This window comes from Hemibagrus wyckioides, linkage group LG03 (genome assembly GCF_019097595.1).
Source record: "Hemibagrus wyckioides isolate EC202008001 linkage group LG03, SWU_Hwy_1.0, whole genome shotgun sequence".
Lineage (NCBI taxonomy): Eukaryota > Metazoa > Chordata > Actinopteri > Siluriformes > Bagridae > Hemibagrus > Hemibagrus wyckioides.
The window spans coordinates 13,747,061-13,768,552 of record NC_080712.1 but is presented as its reverse complement, the minus strand read 5'-3'; the positions used below and the strand labels follow the sequence as shown (position 1 = coordinate 13,768,552).

General features: G+C 37.9%; 1 protein-coding gene across 1 annotated transcript; it reads left to right on the top strand.

The window, feature by feature from the left end:
- The first annotated feature begins 591 nt into the window (after positions 1 to 591).
- Positions 592 to 14,957, top strand: valopa (vertebrate ancient long opsin a). The gene is made up of 5 exons (XM_058380583.1): positions 592 to 955; positions 2,681 to 2,891; positions 4,112 to 4,229; positions 4,980 to 5,219; positions 14,264 to 14,957. Exons 1-5 carry the CDS (start codon positions 592 to 594, stop codon positions 14,492 to 14,494), a joined length of 1,164 nt encoding a protein of 387 aa, XP_058236566.1. The 3' UTR covers positions 14,495 to 14,957.
- Positions 14,958 to 21,492: the final 6,535 nt, after the last annotated feature.

The window sequence follows — 21,492 nt, the reverse complement described above, 5'->3', positions numbered from 1 at the left end:
GTAACTGAATGCTATTACGAGACCATTCACAATTGTGCGCTCTTGCAGAAATTGAGCTTGGGAAAACATTTTGCTTTGCGCAGCCGCCGTTACGCACGCGCTCTGTACGCATTCCTTGTAGATGGTCGAGGTCAGCAGATGGAAGGGGAGAGGATGAAACGTCGCTGTTCCTCGAGGGTAGGAGTGTTGCCTGGCAGGACGTTTATAGCTCATATAAAGCCACCGGAGACGCGGAACTGTAATCATACCAACTGGAGACGTGACCCAAGATTACTACTTAAGCACTACACAAACTCAAGTTCACGGTTTAAGTTCATGGGACGATCACTTTCCTGCATCCGTGACGTCACAAATAAACTGCGGACATACTGTAAACTGCACTGCGCGCATGGATTACACAGACAAAAGAGCCGTTATGGACTTCCTGCACCAACTGAGCACAAACACGTCGATAATCAGCGCACTGAGATCATTCTGGCTTTGTTCTTAACTTAATGCGCGCAACAAGAAAAAAAAACTATACACGCGCGTTCATGGCTATGTAAAACATAACGCACTGTACAGTACCAGAAGTTCACATGGACTGAGAACATGGGCTCGTTTGGCACAGTAGTGAGCGGTGTTAATCACACAGAAGCAGCTGATGCGATCCAACCAGATGATCCATTTTCCGGACCTGTGAAATCCATTGCGCCGTGGAACTTTAAAGTGTTGGCATCGTGGATGGTCGTGATCACGTCGCTGTCTCTGTGTGAGAACTTTCTGGTCATGCTGGTTACCTACAGGTTTAAACAACTCAGAAAGCCGTTAAACTTTGTCATTGTTAATTTGTCGGTGGCAGACTTTTTCATGTCACTGATCGGTGGGACTTTAAGCGTTGTCACAAATTATCGCGGCTATTTCTTCTTGGGGTCCTGGGCGTGCGTGCTGGAGGGATTTGCGGTCACTTTTTTCGGTAAGCTACGTTCAAAAATTCCTCATTCCTGCAAATACGAGAGAGTTTCCTTAAATAATTTATCTTTCCTATATATAGAAAATCCATTAGAATGAACGCTTTCAGGATTGAATACACTTTCCCAGTGTTCATTTGGATCCAACTTCAAAGATGCTTTGTGTAGCACTCATGGTTTTACTAAATGGCATCTATCATTCTTCCATTCATGTCTTGTGTATAGAATAAATTTTGAAGATAAAACTGTAAATTACAATAGTATATAGAAGATCTTGAAGCATTCAGAATGAGCTGGGGTGGTGATGCAGTGGTACAGTGAAGCCTCAGCTCCACAGCTGCATTCTTTCAGATTGAGGTACTATAAAAGAGGTCTAATTACTACAGTGTATTATGTAGTTACAGCTTGATTGAGGCTTACAATAATGTAATGGCTTTTTAGAGAGATTGGCAAGAAAAGGCTAAGGAATACCCAGAGTGCTGCTACATAGAATCTGTTTTATAAGAGTGTCTACTGATGGAGCATGTGACTGCGTTGCATGTTTGGGCATAGGCTTATGGACTTTGTGAAATTGTACTTTAACCCATAATAGGATTATAATCTACCAACATAGAAGTTAGATGAAAGAAGCAGCAAACTGAGTTTGAAAGTGATTATGGCAATAGTGTTTATGTGGAACAAGTTTAAGAACCTAATGTAATCAAATAAATGATATCTAATTAATCAAATCAAGACAACCTACTGCTGGATCTTTGTGCACTCATCGATCATTGTGCACTCATATCAACTTTTGATACAATTTTCATACTTCAAGTTAATAGTTTTTAATGTAAAATGACACCAAAGGAAATTAAATAGACGTAACGCAATGTTGTGGATGCTTGGATTGATTAATATCTGACAGCTTCACTGCTCTGTATGGGCTTTTAGAAATTTGTTCAGCCCTCTGAAATCTACATTCATATGGAAACTACCATCCTTTATCTGAACTTGGATGGATTTTGATTAGAACCATTTGTTTTCAGAGCTGTGCCATCTACTTTTTCATTGTGTCAGTATTGAAGAGAGAACAAACTTCTAGGAACATGATAGCCTGAAATTGACGAGGCCTTAAGACGCAAAATGGTAGCAGATGACAGAACTGAGTTTCAATGCAATTTAGTGTTTTATTAAAAGGCGTGAACTATAAACAGGCAGAACAATGATATGAGGGGTAATACAAAATACAAAATCAAGGAAGCGGACGGAGATCAAAAGCCAGAAAAACAACACAGATAAAAAGGGACAGTAATGTCAGGCATGGAAAGACTGAGCATTTCTTCACCATGTGTGACAGGTGTGCATGATTAGAAATCTGGTGACTGTGAATGTGACAAAGTGCTTGTGTTATAGAACGTGAATTTCAGGGTGACCTTGTTTGTTGGCTGTGTGCATTCTGGGAAATGGAGTGTGTTGCCGGTATCTAGGTTGACTCGAGAGTACCTTTGAAAAATGGCCGTCAAGACCTACTGGGTTGTCATCCAGGCTTCGTGTACAGTGTTCCCAGGATAGGTTGTGGATCCAAGGAAAACCATGATAAAGTGCTTACTGAAGATAAATGAATGAATAATGTCAACATGCTTTTTGATTCAGCTTTATATACTGTGTATGGTTTTTTAAGAAATCATTTTGAGGAGAAAATGAATGTATTTATCAACAAATTTTATTCCTGGGTCTTTCTTTCACACCAGGTATAGTGGGTATGTGGTCCCTGGCTACCCTTGCATTCGAAAGATACTTTGTGATCTGTCGTCCTCTGGGAAACGTCCGTCTCCGTGTTAAACATGCAGCACTGGGACTGCTGTTTGTCTGGACATTCTCTTTTATCTGGACCATCCCGCCTGTACTGGGCTGGAGCAGCTACACAGTCAGCAAGATTGGCACCACCTGCGAACCTAACTGGTGAGAGTGCTCTTTTTTGCTGCTAGCAGGCTCTACTATGAACAAGATACAAAACACAGACTGGTACCATAATCTCTGCTGAGCTGTACCAATGACACACTTATGAACAGGGAACACAATCAGGGTAGAAATTTTTTCACTATTCTACACTGCAGCATTGCAGACAATAAATATATCAAGGTATAAGCAGTATTGTGTATAGAATACAGAATACAGATATTTTTCTGTGTGTATAGATATAGAATCCTTCATGTTCGTACAGCTTTTTCGAACAAGTAAGATGAACTCATCCTCAATTTGCTCTTGAGTACTTATGGTACAGCTCACTTATTCATACAGATTATTAATGTAGAAAGTTAGAATTGCTGCACTGCTCTCGAAAGACCCCTTTCGTGTGTAAAATTCTTTAGCACCTGGAGAGGTGCAGACAAGTTAGTGAAAAGAGTTTGAGTAATGGTGCTATGACTTCAGGCTGAGAAGTCTGATGTATTTTTTTTTACCTTTATCAAAATGTGTGCTTTATTACCATTTTTAAATAAATGCAGGGGTGGACAAATCAGCAGCCCAGATGCCTGGCATTTATAGATATTTTTGTTCAGCATATTAATTTTTAAAAAATTCATAGTTAGTCGTTTCAGCAACCAGAAGCATCCTATTTTCTATTGATTCTTACAAAACAAAATAATAATAATCTTAAACTCATTAATTTCCCCCAGTTTGTAATAATCCAATTAGTTTGCCAACTGACACACAATGCCTTATTATAATACACTGCTTACCACTTCCACTAAAATGCCATGCTGCTATCTACACAACGTGACTGCAATAGGCAAATGCTTGCTAGAAAACGTCTAGCAATGTTTTACCTCATTTGAATGACCTTTGGCCTAGATGGCAGGGCTGTACTGAAGAAGTAATTTTCATATAATTATCTTGCTCTGTTTACAGCTGTGTAACTGAACATACTCAATATTGTTAATCCTTTAGTGCCTCAAAGCTGTAATGGAATCCAAAGATGACATTCACTTGCAGCACTATTGTTGGCCAAAAACGTTGTTGAAATTCAAATGTCAAACACATGCTTTTGTCACAATAGAGTTTAGCAACTTGTTAACTCGTATCAGTTCACTATGCAGTGACAGTAATAAATCAGTAATAACAACAATCTTACCTCTTCACTGTCTGTCCTGTAATAGAGGCTTGGTTTTGACTCTCAACAGGTACTCTGGTGACCCGCATGACCACACTTTCATCATCACATTCTTTCTCACCTGCTTCATCCTGCCTCTGGGTGTCATCATCGTGTGTTACAGCAAGTTGCTGCGAAAGCTAAGAAAGGTCAGTCTGGAGCTCTTGCTGGAGAAAAATGCAGCGTCAGGCACATTGTTTTGGATTAAACTGCATACCATTACTCATTAAAAATATTTTTATATATATATTTAGATTAGATGAGATTAGATTCAACTTTATTGTCATTGCACATGGGTACATGGCAACAAAATGCAGTTAGCATCTAACCAGAAGTGCAAAGAAGTAGTGAAGTATAGACATAGTATAGTATATATATATGAATGTACAGAGAATATATATAGTGATATGTTGCAGTTTTGAGGGGTTTATCAGTGTGAAGGGGGGGTTAGTGAGTTGAAGAGTTCAGTAAGGAGACTGCTGTGGGGTAAAAGCTGTTCCTTGCTGGTCCCTAGGACCCTAAGACTGCAGGCACCTGAACCTCTCCCCAGAGGGTATTAAGGTAAACAGATTATGGGCTGGATGAGAGGTGTCCTTGATGATGCTGCAAGCTTTACGCAGACACCACTTCCTCTAAACAGGAGGAAGTGGGGTCCCAATAATGCATTGGGCAGTTTTTACCACCTTCTAAAAAAGTGCTTTTCGTTCTATAATGGAGCAATTCCTGTATCAAATTAAATGCACTGTGAGATAGTTATACATTTCATGTCGTATGTTCTATATAGAAGTGATTTTTTGATTGTACATTGTAGAGCTTAATAGTAGACTTAGAGTGTCAGATTTACCACTGAATGATCAATGTGTTTGCTTTGAATTCCACATACCAGTGTCTCTTTGCAGGTGTCCAATTCACATGGCAGATTGGTGAATGCCCGGAAGCCTGACCGGCAGGTGACTCATATGGTTGTGGTGATGATTGTAGCATTCATGGTGGCGTGGACGCCATATGCACTGTTCTCTATCATCGTTACTATTCACCCCACCATCTACTTAGACCCTATACTGGCTGCTGTTCCTGCTTTTTTTGCAAAAACCGCTGCAGTCTACAACCCCATCATCTACGTCTTTATGAACAAACAGGTACGGAAGAAGTTTTTTAGCATTTTTGGATTTGTTCAATGTTCTAAATTCTCAAATCTGGCCTCAATAGTAAATATCATCAGAGTATTTAGTTAGGGTGTGTCTGAGTCTGGCGTCCATCTGTGTGACAGCTGGTTTGAAACCATCACAGCATATTGATGTAAGATTGAAATCTGAAGGAATTCAAGCAGATTATTTTATTTCTTCTTTCTCCAGCCACCTTTGTCAGATTTTTGCTCCTTGCTAAATAAAACATTGGTCATGAATAAAAGACAAGTGTACAAGAGAAAGGGCAAGATGTTGTAAAAAATACATTGATTCAGCCAGATAAATAGCACCCATTTTCCTTTGCTGCTCTAAACAATTTTTAATTTCAGAATCAACGCTGGCATTATTGTCAACCAACCTGAATTTCATTTTTATTCACAAAGTGGCTCTCTCACGAAGTGATTCATTAGTAATGCCATGATCAAGATATTCTAAAGTGCTCACTGTAAAAATTAACATTGATCATTTTACTACAATGCTTTGAGGAAACAACATTCATTGCTCTCTTCCAATATTTTAGAATTGTAAAAGAGAATAAATGGCAACATACAAAATTCATATAAAAATAGTTGCCTTTTTTTTATATAAGGTATCTGTTAGAATCTGATGTAATGATTTGTAGTTCCATCACATCATCCTACAGATTTGAGTTCTGATCCTTATTTTTCACACCAGTGTCTAATATTCAGAAGCTTTTAGCTGCTTTAATAAGTTGACAAGTATTTGCACAGTCTGTGCTTTCTGCGTCACTCTAAAAGAGCAAGGCTGGAATATAAAGTACCTCAGGTTTGTACATACAACAATAAAAATAACATAGCTTCATCAAAGTCTATATATGAAAGTATGATGTTTAAAAAAAAGAAATTAAGCAATATTCACCAATCAACCTTGTATGAAAAAAAACACACACAAGTAATCTCAGCCCGCAGAAGAAGGGCTTCATGTGGTTAAGACTGTCCCAGTTAAGGATCCCTGCTGCTAAATGGGTTACTGTGTTTATCTTAAAAAAAATAACAATAATAATAAAATAAAATCAAGTAATAAAAATAAATTTCTGTCAAAAAATGGAGACATGTGTAACAAGATATGGAAGACATTCTGACTTTCCTGCCTCACCAGATGTGGTACAGTATAAAATGTCTTTTAGACACATAAACTTGATCAAAGAGCAGCTTTCTTCTTTTCTTAATAACTAAGATTTGTTAGTGTTACTGGTCTTTAGAGTCACAAGGCAATATCTGTTACTGGAGATTACGACCAATCTCTATTTCTAGATCATGGCGTGGAACCTTTTTTGGGGGCGGTCTTTTTTTCTAGCACACACTGTAGTTTTCATTAACACATAAAGCGTAAATTATGGTGTGTTTATACTGTTATTCATCGTAATATTTAAAATAGCAGTTTGTAATTTTAGGGGAAAAACAAGAAAGAAATAGAAGCTACTTAACAAATGCTAATCTTCATAAAGTCCTAGCTCGCTCTCATTTAACTCACATTACACTAATTACCTTTTTAAAATCATTACTGGTTTTTGACAAACGTGTGTAAGCTGGTGTTTCATTGATTTGTTCACTTTTTTTTATAGATTGGTTTAAGAAGGTCTTGAGATGTAATTGGGTTGGAAATTTTGCTGAATCCACTCAACCCTCAGCCCCCTCAAGGGGTTCACAATAACATGAAGCAAGGTTTGCTTTTGAAATGGTAAAATTATTCCATCTAGAAACGTTATGTGTAGAACATTTGTTCTCTGAAGAGGGTAGGCTCAAACCTTCTAGCACAGAAACATTGTAGTGCTTTAAAAAGCGAAACAAAAGTTTAACTATGTTCAAGGATCATTTTTATACCAGTTCTTTTTATCATCATAGTTATTCAATCCAGCCCATGCCCGATAAGCTTTAGAAATCACATGGAATCAAGACTGAAGAACGTGTGAGTAACGTCTTAAAAAAAACAGGGGAAGGGACATATTGGAAGCGATATTAAAGAACGATCTGCTTTTCGGCATTTAATTAAAATGTTCAGTAATCTAAATGTTCAGCTGTTACGGTTATAATAAGTCTCACTACTCTTTCATGCCAATTAGCAGGATTAATTAAACAAATTTCTCTACTTCGCTGTTGAAGAAAAATCATGCATAGATATATATATATTTTTATAAAATTCCCTGTCCTATTTTGTTTTGTGTATATTTATAATACTATGTCTATTTGTAACACATTTTTTTCTATGATGTTATCTATCTTATATAGTCATTAGGGATTTTCATTTGTCAGCATGGTGCTAAACTGGGGTTTCATTGTGCCACTGGGGAGAAATGCCTGTCACTGGGTTGGTATGCTCTTCTCTGTTAATTAGAGAAATAGGAACATCAGAGCAACTCTTATCATAACTAGATTAAAGGAAAATCAATTATCCAGTTAGGCCCTAAGGACTGCTGCTGTACCTTAGAGAATACATTTGCATTGTGCACACCTGTACCTGTAATGTAATATGCTTTAGTATCCGTTTTTAGACAGATTAGACTTGTGGGATTTATTGTGTCAGTTTTCTATGAATCTCGCCATTGGGTTTATTTATTGTCATGCTTTGCATTCAGGAATGGATGGTGAGTTCCTCTTGAACTCAGGAGCCTACCGATAGCAATACAGATCAAAGGACAGGGAAACACCATTAAATCAGCACCACCAGGGGCAGCATATGCTTTGGTCTTTTATCAAGCTTTTTAGCACCATACATTATAGAATTTCTGAGATTTATTATTTATATTTTTATTTATTTATTTCATGTGGCAGATCATTTTTATCCGTAGCACCTATACTCAAGTATACACAAGGCAAGAGCAGTTCAAGGCCAAATGACTATGTTTCCATTTTAGGAATACCGCATGATGTGACGTACAGGGTCAGATTTGTGAAGTGTTCAGATGATGATTCTTGATGAATTTGATTGTTCTGGTGTCAGATAGTCAAGTGTCCAGATGATTCTAAATGATTACAACCTGAGGTAGTTGTTTTTACTAATAGTGAAACTTGTAGGAGAGGCATTTGGAGGCACCATCAAACCACAAATTGGTAACAATTGCAAATGACATTCATCAGACCACTGGATGATCTGAAGATTTTAGATATAGCTGAGGTATAGAATATAAGTTATAGCTGGGGTCAAAAAAACCTTTTGTATGCTTGATAAGGTACCTTGTCCTGTACCTAATAATATAACCTTTGTCACATTTAGATTCTTGAATCCAAGTTAAACAATAAAACTAAATTAAAATCCTGAGCTTTCATTATTTTATTTATTTATTTATGAAGAACGAAATTGGGCAATAAGTGACAATCTTGTTGTTTAGCAAGGTCACGTGTTTTAAACTTTGTTAAAGAGTCCATGAAATCAATAAGGCATAATATTAATATAAATCATTTTATACACACTATTATTATATTATATTATATATATATATATATATATATATATATATATATATATATATATGTATATATATATATATTTTATATTATATTATATTATATTATATTATATTGTTCTTTAGTGTTGAATGGCATACTCCAGTTTTTATGCTTGATTAGTGGGACAGGTGTTTAGAAGTGCACCCTTTCTTACAAATGAACACGATTTCATGGGTTTTTTGCATCAATGGTACTCTTCTTTCCTTACAGGATAGTATTGAATGATTTAATCCCTAAAGAATGTTTTCATTGATTATGAAACTACTCCTGGAAAAGCTCACTGCAGGTTCTCAATAAGAAGTCATCAATACTCCTATTACAAAAACATATAAACCCTAGACCACAGAATAAATAAGTTACTTAATTAAAACAAAACTACTGGGTTGAGAAGTTTGGAGAAGGGCTCAATGTGCTTATGTGATTTAAAGGTCTGTTAATATTCCTTTTATTTCTAGGGTGCACAGATATCTATCAATGTTAGTAGTTAATAAATAGATCATAAGCAAAGCCATTAATTCATATTAAAACCACAGACATGACTAATGTCTGAGGGGAAATCTGTGTTAGAGCTAAATTTGATTCCCTCTGCATGAACTCTCAAAATAAGCTAAACTAATTACTGTTTTTTTTAATTTGACAAGGCCAATTCTATTAGAGTCACAAGGCAATATCTGTTACTGCAGATTACGACCAATCTCTATTTCTAGATCATGGTGTGGAACCTTTTTTGGGGGTCTTTTTTGCTAGCTCACATTTACACATTTCATTAGCTTTCATTAACAACTATGGTATGTTTATACTGTTATTCATCACGATATTTAAAGTAGCAGTTTGTAATTTTAGGGGGAAAAGCCACTTAACAAATGATAATCTTCATAAAGTCCTCACTCTCATTTAACTCATATTACACTAATTACCTCTTTAAAATCATTAATGATTGTTTTATGTTGCTTTTTGACAAATGTGTGTAAGCTGATGTTTCACTGATTTGTTCACCTTTCTGTATATTGGATTTAGATGGTTTTGAGATTTAACTGGGTTGAAAATTTTTCTGAAACCACTCAACCCTCAAGGGGTTTCTTAATATTGTGAACCAAGGTTTAGTCATTAGCTATTTTAGCGTTCACTACATCTTTTTTTGTTGCAGTATATAATTTTTATGCTGGAGTAACAGCAAGAGCAGTCTACCTAAACACCGGCCTAACCCTAACCCTAAACACCAGCTGCTAAACAGATATGAGGCCAAAAGACAGAACTTATACAGGGACGCTAATCGGGGGAAAGACATACAGGAGTGCACAAACGCAGGGAATGAGTGGAACTTCAATTTTTTAAATTTTTAAATTTTGAAAATGATAAAAACCTAGATGCATTACGTACAACCTAGGAAACCAGATTTTCACCCTCTATGAGATGCTCAGTTTGTGATGCTATCAAGATAACTGAGAAAGACATCCACACTCAGCTCTGAAAATACTCAGACATGAATGTAGCTTTTAGCATATTTTTTTTCTGAACATAACAGGATTATAGAATCTAGCCATGGGGGTCACAGTCCAGTGACTTCTGTGCCGGTCCCAAGCCTGGATAAATAGAATGGGTTGCGTCAGGAAGGGCATCCGGCGTAAAACATTGCCAAATTTAACCATGCGAATCGTCAGTACTCTAAATTTCATACCGGATCGGTCGAGGCCCGGGTTAACAACGACCGCCATCGGCACCGTTGACCTACAGGGCGCTCGTGGAAATTGGGCTACTGTTGGTCGAAGAAGTAGAGGAGGAAGGAGAGTGTGTAGACAGAGAGAGAAGAGGAAAGGTAATAGTGTAGGACTGAGAATAGGAACTCTGAATGTTGGTAGTATGACAGGGAAAGGTAGAGAGCTGGCTGATATGATGGAGAGAAGGAAGGTGGATATACTGTGTGTCCAGGAGACCAGGTGGAAGGGTAGCAAGGCTCGTAGTATAGGAGCAGGATTCAAGCTGTTTAATATGGTGTGGATAGTAAGAGAAATGGGGTAGGTGTGGTCCTGAAGGAGGAGTTTGTGAGGAATGTTCTGGAGGTGATGAGAGTGTCAGACAGGGTGATGAGTCTGAAGTTGGAGATTGAAGGGGTGATGTTGAATGTTGTTAGTGGTTATGCCCCACAGGTAGGTTGTGAGTTAGAGGAGAAAGAGAGATTCTGGAGTGAATTAGATGAGGTGATAAAGAGTATTCCAACAGGTGAGAGAGTGGTGATAGGAGCAGATTTTAATGGACATGTTGGTGAGGGGAACACAGGTGATGAGGAGGTGATGGGCAAGTTTGGAGTTAAGGAAAGGAACCTTGAAGGACAGATGGTAGTGGACTTTGCTAGGAGGATGGACATGGCTGTGGTTAACACTTATTTTCAGAAGAGGGAGGAGCATAGAGTGACTTACAAGAGTGGAGATGGGAGCACACAGGTAGACTACATCCTATGTAGAAGAGGCAATCTGAAAGAGATTAGTGACTGTAAAGTAGTAGTGGGAGAGAGTGTAGCCAGACAGCATAGGATGGTGTTGTGTAGGATAAATTTGATGGTCTGTAAGCAGAGGTCAAAGATAGAGATGGAGAAGAAAACCAAGTGGTGGAAGCTGAAAAAGGAGGAATGTTGTGAGGAATTTAGACAGAAGTTGAGGCAGGCTCTGGGTGGTCAGGTAGTGCTGCAAGATGACTGGGAAACTACAGCAGAAGTGATCAGGGAGACAGGAAGAAAGGTGCTGGGTGTGTCATCTGGAAGGAGGAAAGAAGATAAGGAGACTTGGTGGTAGAATGAGAAAGTTCAGGATAGTATTCAGAGGAAGAGGTTAGCCAAGAAGTGAGACATGGACAGGACTGAAGAGAATAGACAGGAATACAAGAAGTTACAGCACAGAGTGAAGAGGGAGGTGTCTAAGGCCAAGCAGAAGGCGTATGATGAGTTGTACACTAGGTTAGACACTAGAGATGGAGAGAAGGACTTGTACAGGTTAGCTAGGCAGAGGGATCGAGATGGGAAGGATGTGCAGCAAGTTAGAGTTATTAAGGATAGAGATGGAAAGGTGCTCACAAGTGAGGAGAGTGTACAGAGGAGATGGAAGGAGTACTTTGAAAAGCTGATGAATGAGGAAAATGAGAGGGAACAAAGAGTAGAAGGGGTGAACTCTGTGGAACAGAAAGTAGATAAGATTAGAAAGGATGAAGTCAGGAAGGCTTTGAAGAGGATGAAAAGTGGAAAGGCAGTTGGTCCTGACGACATCCCAGTGGAGGTCTGGAAGTGTCTAGGAGAGGCGGCAGTGGAATTTTTAACTGGTCTGTTTAACAGGGTTTTAGAGAGTGAGAAGATGCCTGAGGAATAGAGAAGAAGTGTATTAGTGCTGATCTTTAAGAATAAGGGTGATGTGCAGAGTTGCAGCAACTATAGGGGGATAAAGTTGATGAGCCATACAATGAAGCTATGGGAAAGAGTAGTGGAAGCTAGGTTAAGGAAGGTAGTGGAAATTTGTGAGCAACAGTATGGCTTCATGCCCAGAAAGAGCACAACAGATGCAATTTTTGCTCTGAGAATGTTGATGGAGAAAGTGTATGACAGGGTGCCAAGAGAAGAGCTGTGGTACTGTATGAGGAAGTCAGGAGTAGCAGAGAAGTATGTCAGTGGTGCAGGACATGTATGAGAGGAGCAGGACAGTGGTGAGGTGTGCTGTAGGGCAGACAGAGGAGTTCAGGTGGGACTGCATCAGGGATCAACTCTGAGCCCCTTCCTGTTTGCTATGGTGATGGACCAGTTGTCAGAGGAGGTCAGACAGGAGTCTCATTGGACAATGATGTTTGCAGATGACATTGTGATCTGTAGTGAGAGCAGGGAGCAGGTGGAGGAAAACCTGGAGAGGTGGAGGTTTGCGCTGGAGAGAAGAGGAATGAAAGTCAGTCATAGTAAGACTGAGTACATGTGTGTGAATGACAGGGAGGGAAGTGGAACAGTAAGATTACAGGGTGAAGAGGTGAAGAAGGTACAGGAGTTTAAGTACTTGGGGTCAACAGTCCAGAGTAATGGAGAGTGTGGGAAAGACGTAAAGAAGTGAGTGCAGGCAGGTTGGAATAGGTGGAGAAAGGTGTCGGGAGTTCTGTGTGATAGAAATATTTCAGCGAGACTCAAGGGGAAGGTGTACAGGACAGTGGTGAGACCGGCCATGCTGTATGGTTTAGAGACAGTATCACTGAGACAGAGACAGGAGTCAGAGCTGGAGGTAGCAGAGCTGAAGATGTTGAGGTTCTCTTTGGGAGTGACAAGGTTGGACAGGATTAGGAACGAGTACATCAGAGGGACAGCTCATGCTGGACGTTTGGGGGACAAAGTTAGAGAGGCCAGGTTAAGATGGTTTGGACATGTCCAGAGGAGGGAGAGTGACTATATTGGTAGGAGAGTGTTGGACATGGAGCTGCCAGGCAGGAGGAAAAGAGAAAGGCCAAAGAGGAGGTATATGGATGTAATAAATGAGGATATGAAGCTAGTGGGTGTAAGTGTTGAGGATGCAGAAGATAGGGATAGGTGGAGAGAGATGATTCGCTGTAGCGACCCCTGAAGGGAAAAGCCGAAAGAAGAAGATGAACAGGATTATAGAATATATCACTTCATTTATAAGCTCTAAAGCCCCAATGGCCTTGATAACAGTTTTGCTAGAGTTATATTTTTGTTCACATACTACAAGCCTGATGAAAAGGGCCAATTCTCTGAATAATAGGAGAAGGGGTTATACCAACAGCATTCAGATAAAATTAAACTCTTTTTGACGGTGTAGATCCATAGAAACTTCTAAACTAGAGCAATGATCCGGATATATCTGACCATCATTTCAGGGGTAGGATATGGGCTAGCTGCATGGATTAAACACTGTTTTTCAATTCTGTTTTTCTCTTCTGTTTTTCAGTTATGAAAAATGAACAAATGCGGTTTTAATTTGGTCTAATTATTTACAAAAGCCTTCAACTTTATGTAACCAAGTGCAGAGAAATACACAGAGTGGTTTGAAGAAGCAAAGCTCAGGCTAATTCTAATGAGCCCACAATTATAAATTCATGCATCCTCATCATTCATGGTCATGTGAGATAACTACACTGAGTATATTTTTTTTGTACAATCTTAGCCTTCTTAGCTTTTTTTTTTTTTTCCATTTGCTAACATCTCTTTCAGGTGTCATCAGCAGGTACATGTGAACTAACAATGCTAATACATTGAATTATTCACTGTTATTGTTATTCATTTTTAAAGAACAAAAAATGCATAACAAATAAGAAATAAAATTAACTATTAGATTAGATTTAAACCTTCCCATCTAATATTGCCATCAGCTGTCACTGCTACTTTTACATTTCTCACTTCTTTTCATATCTGGTGTGCAGCTTGAGTGCTTCAGGTCACTGAGGTGAACAATTTATTCATCTACCTTACATTTGTTTTGCCAGCTGAGATTATAAATCCTAGATGCCTGATCTGGAAACTTCTCTGATATTTGCCCTGTTTGTGTTGTTCAGTTCAGGAAGTGCCTGATCCAGCTGCTCACCTGCAGCGACAACACCACAGTGCAGTTGAACCAGTCCACAGAACGAGCAGGCATGACCGGTGAGAGCAACACGGGCGAGATGTCAGCTATAGCTGCCCAAATCCCTGCTGCTAGCACTCCACCGAATCCTAACGAGCAGCACAGCAACTCCTGCTCCCACAGCCAGCTGCCCATCCCAGAAAACAAAGTGTGCCCTATGTAACAGAGCAAGACATGAACTCAAAATCACAATTACATGTCACGAGGGATTATTGAACATCTTTTCCCACCACAATAACAGGATTCAGTGTGTGTTACCTCTGAAGCTCAAAAGGCCCATGAGATCAACAGCTTTAACAATGCCAGTACCCCTTGAATAGCAATAGCTCAATTTTAGCAATAGGTGTTGTAGCTGTTTATTCCTCCTTTAAGTGTTACCAGTAATATGAAATATTCTTGTTTTGTCTTTTTGTACAAAATTCATGTCATGTTCTATTCGATAACTTATTCACGTGGCCAGTACTACAGACACAGGATAAACAAAGCTACATAACATTACATATTACCTACCTCCAACTACTCATCATGATCTGCAGTATAAATTGTGCATGATTCCATTTTATAACATTGTTTTAACAAATTGTATTGTAATTTATAAGTTTAAACCATTAAATAAATTACACATAGCCTAGTTTAAACAGGAATGTTTTCTCTACTTTGGACATTATTTTATAATTATATATTTTTTGATATTATACTCTTAGGACAAAAAAACTAAGTGAGTCAGAGCGAAAAGATTTCAGAATGAACTGTGTGTTTATGTGATAATAATGTAGAATTGTTATTAAATGAGGTAAAAACAGTGTATATTATGTCTCATGTCACGATCTTATGTCAGTGATCAGAATGACAAGGTGTGTGACCAATTACATTTAAGCAGTCAAAAATAATTACATTAAACATTCTCCCTCTGGGTTCCTTCCACCTTTTACAGGTGCCCTGTGATGTACTGCTTGCTTCCAGGGTTCCTGGGATAGGCTCCGGATCTACTTTGACCTTGCCTAGGATAAAGCGATTACTGAAGAATGAATGAATGAATGATGTCTTTTCTAAAAAATCTGATGTAGAATTTAGGCATTTTCAGTTATTGTTAGCTATATAACATGGACTCAGTGTTTCCTATTATATTTAATCCATTTGCTTGTAAATCATAATCAAAAACGCTATAAAGTTTGGATTTCTGGCAATGGATTACTGGGATTTTTTACTACTTAGTCATACATTTGCCTCATTGATTTACACCACAGTACAGTCTTAATGATGGTGTCGATCTAAAATGAACTCCAATGCTAAGTGTTATCTTACCTTACGTTTACTTACACTAAGTCTCCGATACTATTGCTATATTGTATAGTGCTATAAGTTATATGATAAAAGATCATTTCACTTGCTAGCATCTAATTATTTGAAGTTAACACTCTCAGAACAACATTGTTTCCTTAATTTATTCATTTATATGAACAAATCCTGTTTTTTTTGCTCTCTGGTAACATCGAAATATTCCATCTAAGGTTGTAGAAGGGTCAAGTTTTCCAAAGCACTCAGCACGGTACTGTTTGAACTCACATCCCATTTAAACAGTAGTAGGATGTTTCACAGTATCTCCCTCACAGCTGCGTATCTATTCATCTGCACTTCAGGAAGGATGGAACCTTCCTGACTGACTGTAATTCTCTCTGAGTGGGATTCAATCAAACTGAGATCGTATGCACACAAGCAGAGTGAACCTTTCATTTTGGGTTTCTTTTATTCCATGGTGCTGCTGAACTCTTTAGTCTATTTAGCCAGGATATTTTGATGAATTTTCCATAAAAGCACATCTCTGACAGCTGCTCTAACTAAAATCACTTTAAAAAAAAAAAAAAGTATAGTCAAATTAAACACATGAAGATATTCAGTGGGGTCCAAAAGTCTGAGATCCATTTTAATTGGTTTGTACAAAAGGTCAGATTTTCCTCATGACTAACCTCTTCTACTGAAGTCTGTGTTCAGACGAAAAAAATGTAATCTAAAATAGATCAGAAGGTTTTGCACAAACTTGTGGAGTCTGTGCCAGCTCACTGTCAATAAAGCAAAGAAGGAGACTTTACACTTCAAATAAGTTGTTGTCAGTAATATAATTGGTAATCTTACATTTAATTAGAATGGAATTACCCCATTCAGATTTCTGGACCCCATTGTACATTTTCAGTGCAACTACACATTCGTCTCCTTCTGCTGGCTCATCAGTCTATGATCACACTGGAATGGTTTACTTTAACACAATCCATGTAGCTGGAAAATGCTTGTAATAATTAATGCTGATGACTGTTTTAAATTTCTGCAGTGCTGAAAACCTTCCAATGTGCCACAATATTTACACCTGGTAAGACCAGTGGCCAACCCTGGTTTGTACGTTTGCACTCAATCATGTGCAAAACATCTACAGTTAACTTTCTCCTCTACATAAGGCTTAAAGTCTGCTCTCTTCTTTCAACAGGTATGCAGAATGTGGATCATGGCTGCCCATGGCTGCTTGTGTTAATGATTTTTTTTATTTTTTTTTTAAATACACTGAAAAAGCATCTAGATGGTTAACTCTTTTTCTGCCAAACTGTCTAAGGTCATGAAATGTTGAGTTACTTATTCGGTATAAAGCATGAAATTCCACTGTGTTTTTTCCCCATGGCTTTTTCCTTTGTTTCTGACAATGTTTTTCATCCTAATGATGTTCTTGTGCTGGATTACTCACTGTAAATCATTCCATTATCAGCCATTATAAAACTATTTCCTGTTATGTATTACCAGTGACTCACAGACCTAAAAGAATTGTAGTCTATGAAGTAAATTATGTTCTATGAGGCTATATGAATCATCTTACTTTTTCCTGATTCAAGGAGAAAGATCTTCTAGACTAAGTACCCTTTAGAAATAATGTATATCCCCTGAAGAATGGAGACAATTCCCACAAGAAAATCAACAAATAACTTTGAATTAAATCACAGTTCTCACACTAGGATTCAAAGCTTCCAAAGAAGATCCTCCAAATACAGTTTACCAGATTTTAGGTTTATTTTCTGTGCATACTTATGTTATGTACATCTTCAGTGACTTCTTAAAGCTCTATTTCCTCTTCAGCAGAACCGGAGCTGAATTACATGCATTATGCAGGACAATAGGAGAAGCTTAAGTATAAACTCCTATTATACTGGTCCCTGTGTTCATTATGATCTTATTACAGCACTAGTCCCCCCTGCCATGTCCCATTTATACCTTGCCAGATCTCTTTTCCACAAATAATGTGGGGCACCAGGGTTGAACTTAATGATGATGAATTATATTGGATTTAGTGACCTTCCTACTATCTGCCATTCCTGCACAATGTTACCCAGACCCATCCTCTTTGCAATGTGCTACCGATTCTAATAAATAAAACTCAGCAGGGGCTACATGAAAGGGGTTGCCCGTTGAAAAAGATGAATGCCTATAGACCGAGCAGGGACTAAACTAATATGCCTTGAGATAGAAAAAAAGGGGAAAAAATCCATCATCTTCTAAAATAGCATATGTTGTTGAATGGTTGAACTTTAAATGAGCAATGTTTAATGAAAAAAAGTGAGACCTTGTCAGGGAAATAAAGTCATTTCCATCAGTAAGAATGAGATTTTAATTCCTTATTTTTTAGCATAAATTAAAGATTGGCTTCACTGATATGCTGATTTTGTTTAATCGGGTAATTTCTCCAATCTGCATTCGTCTGTCATAGCTGTCACAGAGAAATTTGAGGGATGAGATAGACAGACGGTTAGTCAGGCAAACAGATTGGTATATAGAAGGTATTTGGACGCTGTTGACAACTGTAGAGACAGCATTGTTACAAACACGAGCATTTTTCATTAGTCAAAGTGGCTCCAGAAGCTTTCCCAGGATCACTGATCACGAGACAGGAATACACCCTGAATGGGACACAAGTCTAATAGAGATAAAGACTAGTTAATTTCATTTATTAATAGACAAAATGATAGTAATATACATATGATCAGTCTGATTATATAACTCTAGCAAGCAGACCAGAACATTTATGAATCCACAAACAGTCACTATTAAAGTAAAATAAAAATTTAACACCTTACAGCATAGTAAGTAACTTGTATATGTCAGTATATGTTGAGATGATATGTACTGGCTTTCAAATACCTCAAAATAGGAAATGTCATACTGTGCAACAGATCTGGGGGTTCAGAACACTAAATATGGCCTCCTTTTGTTCTATGTATTCTTCCTAATTCAACTTACAAATGGTTTGTGCGTCATTTATTGAAGTAAATTAAAAAAAAAAAATGCTGACCCAAAGAAATAATGGCTGTCACATCCTTTTTACATATTTTTAGGACATGCTGTGTTTGTGCTACAACCATCTAAGTTATTGATTTGCACTGGGTCTATGACGCTTGAATTGGTACACTATATCCCCGATTCCATTCGTAATATACACAGTAAAAGTACAAAAAATATATCACTTTAAATGTACCATCCCAGTGATAAGGAAAGACACAGTTAAGTACTATTTATTCTGATCTTCTAACTCCTCATCATTTGGTGTGCATTGGGGTAATTTATTTATGTCCTTCTCCAAAATCCAAACATCATAGTCCCTCCCAAGATACACTCATATGGTTATACGTTCCTTTATTTTTTCCTTAAATTGGTTTTGTTTATTTCCCACCTATCAGGCAGGTCTCCCTATCATATGATAGTTGCCAAACAGGGAGTATGAAAGCTATCACATGCATTCCCTGAATCACATGTATCCTGCCAGCTGCATCTTTTTGATGCATTCCCTGAATCACATGTATCCTGCCAGCTGCATCTTTTTGATGCATTCCCTGAATCACATGTATCCTGCCAGCTGCATCTTTTTGATGCATTCCCTGAATCACATGTATCCTGCCAGCTGCATCTTTTTGATGCATTCCCTGAATCACATGTATCCTGCCAGCTGCATCTTTTTGAAGTGTGGCTTATAATGCGTCATACAGATACGGAACAAACTAGCCACCCTCTTCCACATTCATGAGCTCGCAGTCAGCCACAATTGGCTTGTGTCTCTGTGATATATGTCACTTGATATTGAGTATGCCTCCCTTGGAGCATAGGCAATTTCGCTCTCTTGGAATCCTGGCAATGGATGGCTGAGGCATCATCAGGATTCCAACGATCTTCAGATGACAGGATGAACACTTTTTTGCTGAACCACTTGGGCTATACGATTTATTATATATGATTTTAAACATAATAAATGAAGAAAAAAATACATAGGAAAAACCTCAAGAGACAGTATATACATACTCTAACACATACTCTATAAATGTCATCTGTTCCAGCATTTCACAGTGAAGGTTTCCCTATAGCTCATTTGGTAGATTTTTGGTGTAAGAAAATGACCGGGCTCACAACTGTTTCTGTGCAAAAGACTGAATGGTCAGTAACTGAGTGACTTGCTGCTCTACCTGTGCCAGCAGAGTACACATAGATGCAGTTCCACCGTCCTCAGCCCAGTGTCTGCATAATTCAAAAGCAGAGGCTCCATATTGAACAGCCAATCTTTCTATACCTGCACATAAAAACAATAGCACTAATGTACAGGCAATGTTCAGTTCATGACCATTTTATACATAAATATGTTGGAACAACTGTAACATTTTTTCTAATTTGAGTTTAAATCAAATAGAATTTAATTTAAGATTAAATGAATCAGGATTTTAAATGATAGACTTCATACTTTCCACATAGCATCATGTCTATACCTGCATCTTGTATCAGTTACAGGTTTACACATATTGTTATGCAATTGATTGAGGATGCAGACCTCATAAATCCTTTTCTTGTTATGGATTGATTTGTTTCCATTTCATTATAGTTTTTATAATTTAACTCTAATTTAATTCTAAAATTTTAAAGAACATCGCCATCCATTGCAGTCGATCCTAATCTGTAAATGAGCAAGAATATTAGTGGGTGCATCTTATCTCAGAAGTGTCACCTTTCTCTACTCTTAACAGCCTGAAATCCTCTGAAGCAAGAATATATACAAATAGAACAGGCATGACAATTGTAATGCAGGTCACACACATGATTTCTAACAATTTTGCAAACAGAATAATCATTCACCAACTCTGAAAACTATGCAGACGTTAGGGTAGAGAGTACACAAGTGTACAGATTGCAGCTTTTAAAGATGTAAGGGCTTAAAAACATATTAGAAAAGAATACTTCAGGTCCAAAATTTTTACACAACATTTCTTTTTCATTTCATTGTCTGTACCGTTTATCCGATCTATCCTTGGGTCACGGGGAGCCTCAGGCATCATCGGGCATCAAAGCAGGATACACCCTGGATGGAGTGCCAACCCATCACAGGGCTTTTACACAACATTTTTTTCTTTTTTTTCCAAAAATGTTTTGAGTAGTTTGCTAATTGTTATATCATTTTAAAGGTGGAAAATAATTTGACATGATTTATCTTGGTTTTAATTTTTACACTACAAAAACTTGCAATTTTAACAAGGGTATTTAGAGTTTTTTTTTTTTTTTTTATAAAGATTGTATCTCTAGCTAGAGATCAGAGGAATCCTGCTGTGCATTTTTTCCAGATGGACAGAGATATTGTATATGCATGTACACAGCTGTTTTACAGAAAACAAGTGTGTTACAATTTTACCCATGCTATTTATTTACTGTGGCTTTTGAGTTTGTCTGTCCATCTGACATACAGAATATTTACTCAGATGTACAAAAAAAAAAAATAAGGCAGGACCATTGCTTAGCTGCACCATATTTGAGGCATCTTTGCCCTCTACTTGGACACGTTGACCTAGTTCTGCTTCTAAACAAACCAAATTCATATTTGCATGAACAAAAATAGGTAGGGGGATAAGCAACTACGGCATATATACAGATCATGTTCCTTTTTGATCCAATCTGAAAGAGTAGACACTTAACCACTCTTCACTCTCATGGTAAAAAGCTGTATCCATTAACCTCAACCTACACTGTTATTATTTTCCACAATAGGGCATCAGATTCAGCATTAAGATGCATCACGTTTGGAGCACCTGGAGTGGAGTCTGGTGATGCACTATGTCAACTATCATCATGCTTGAACCTGCATGTTTTTCTCCC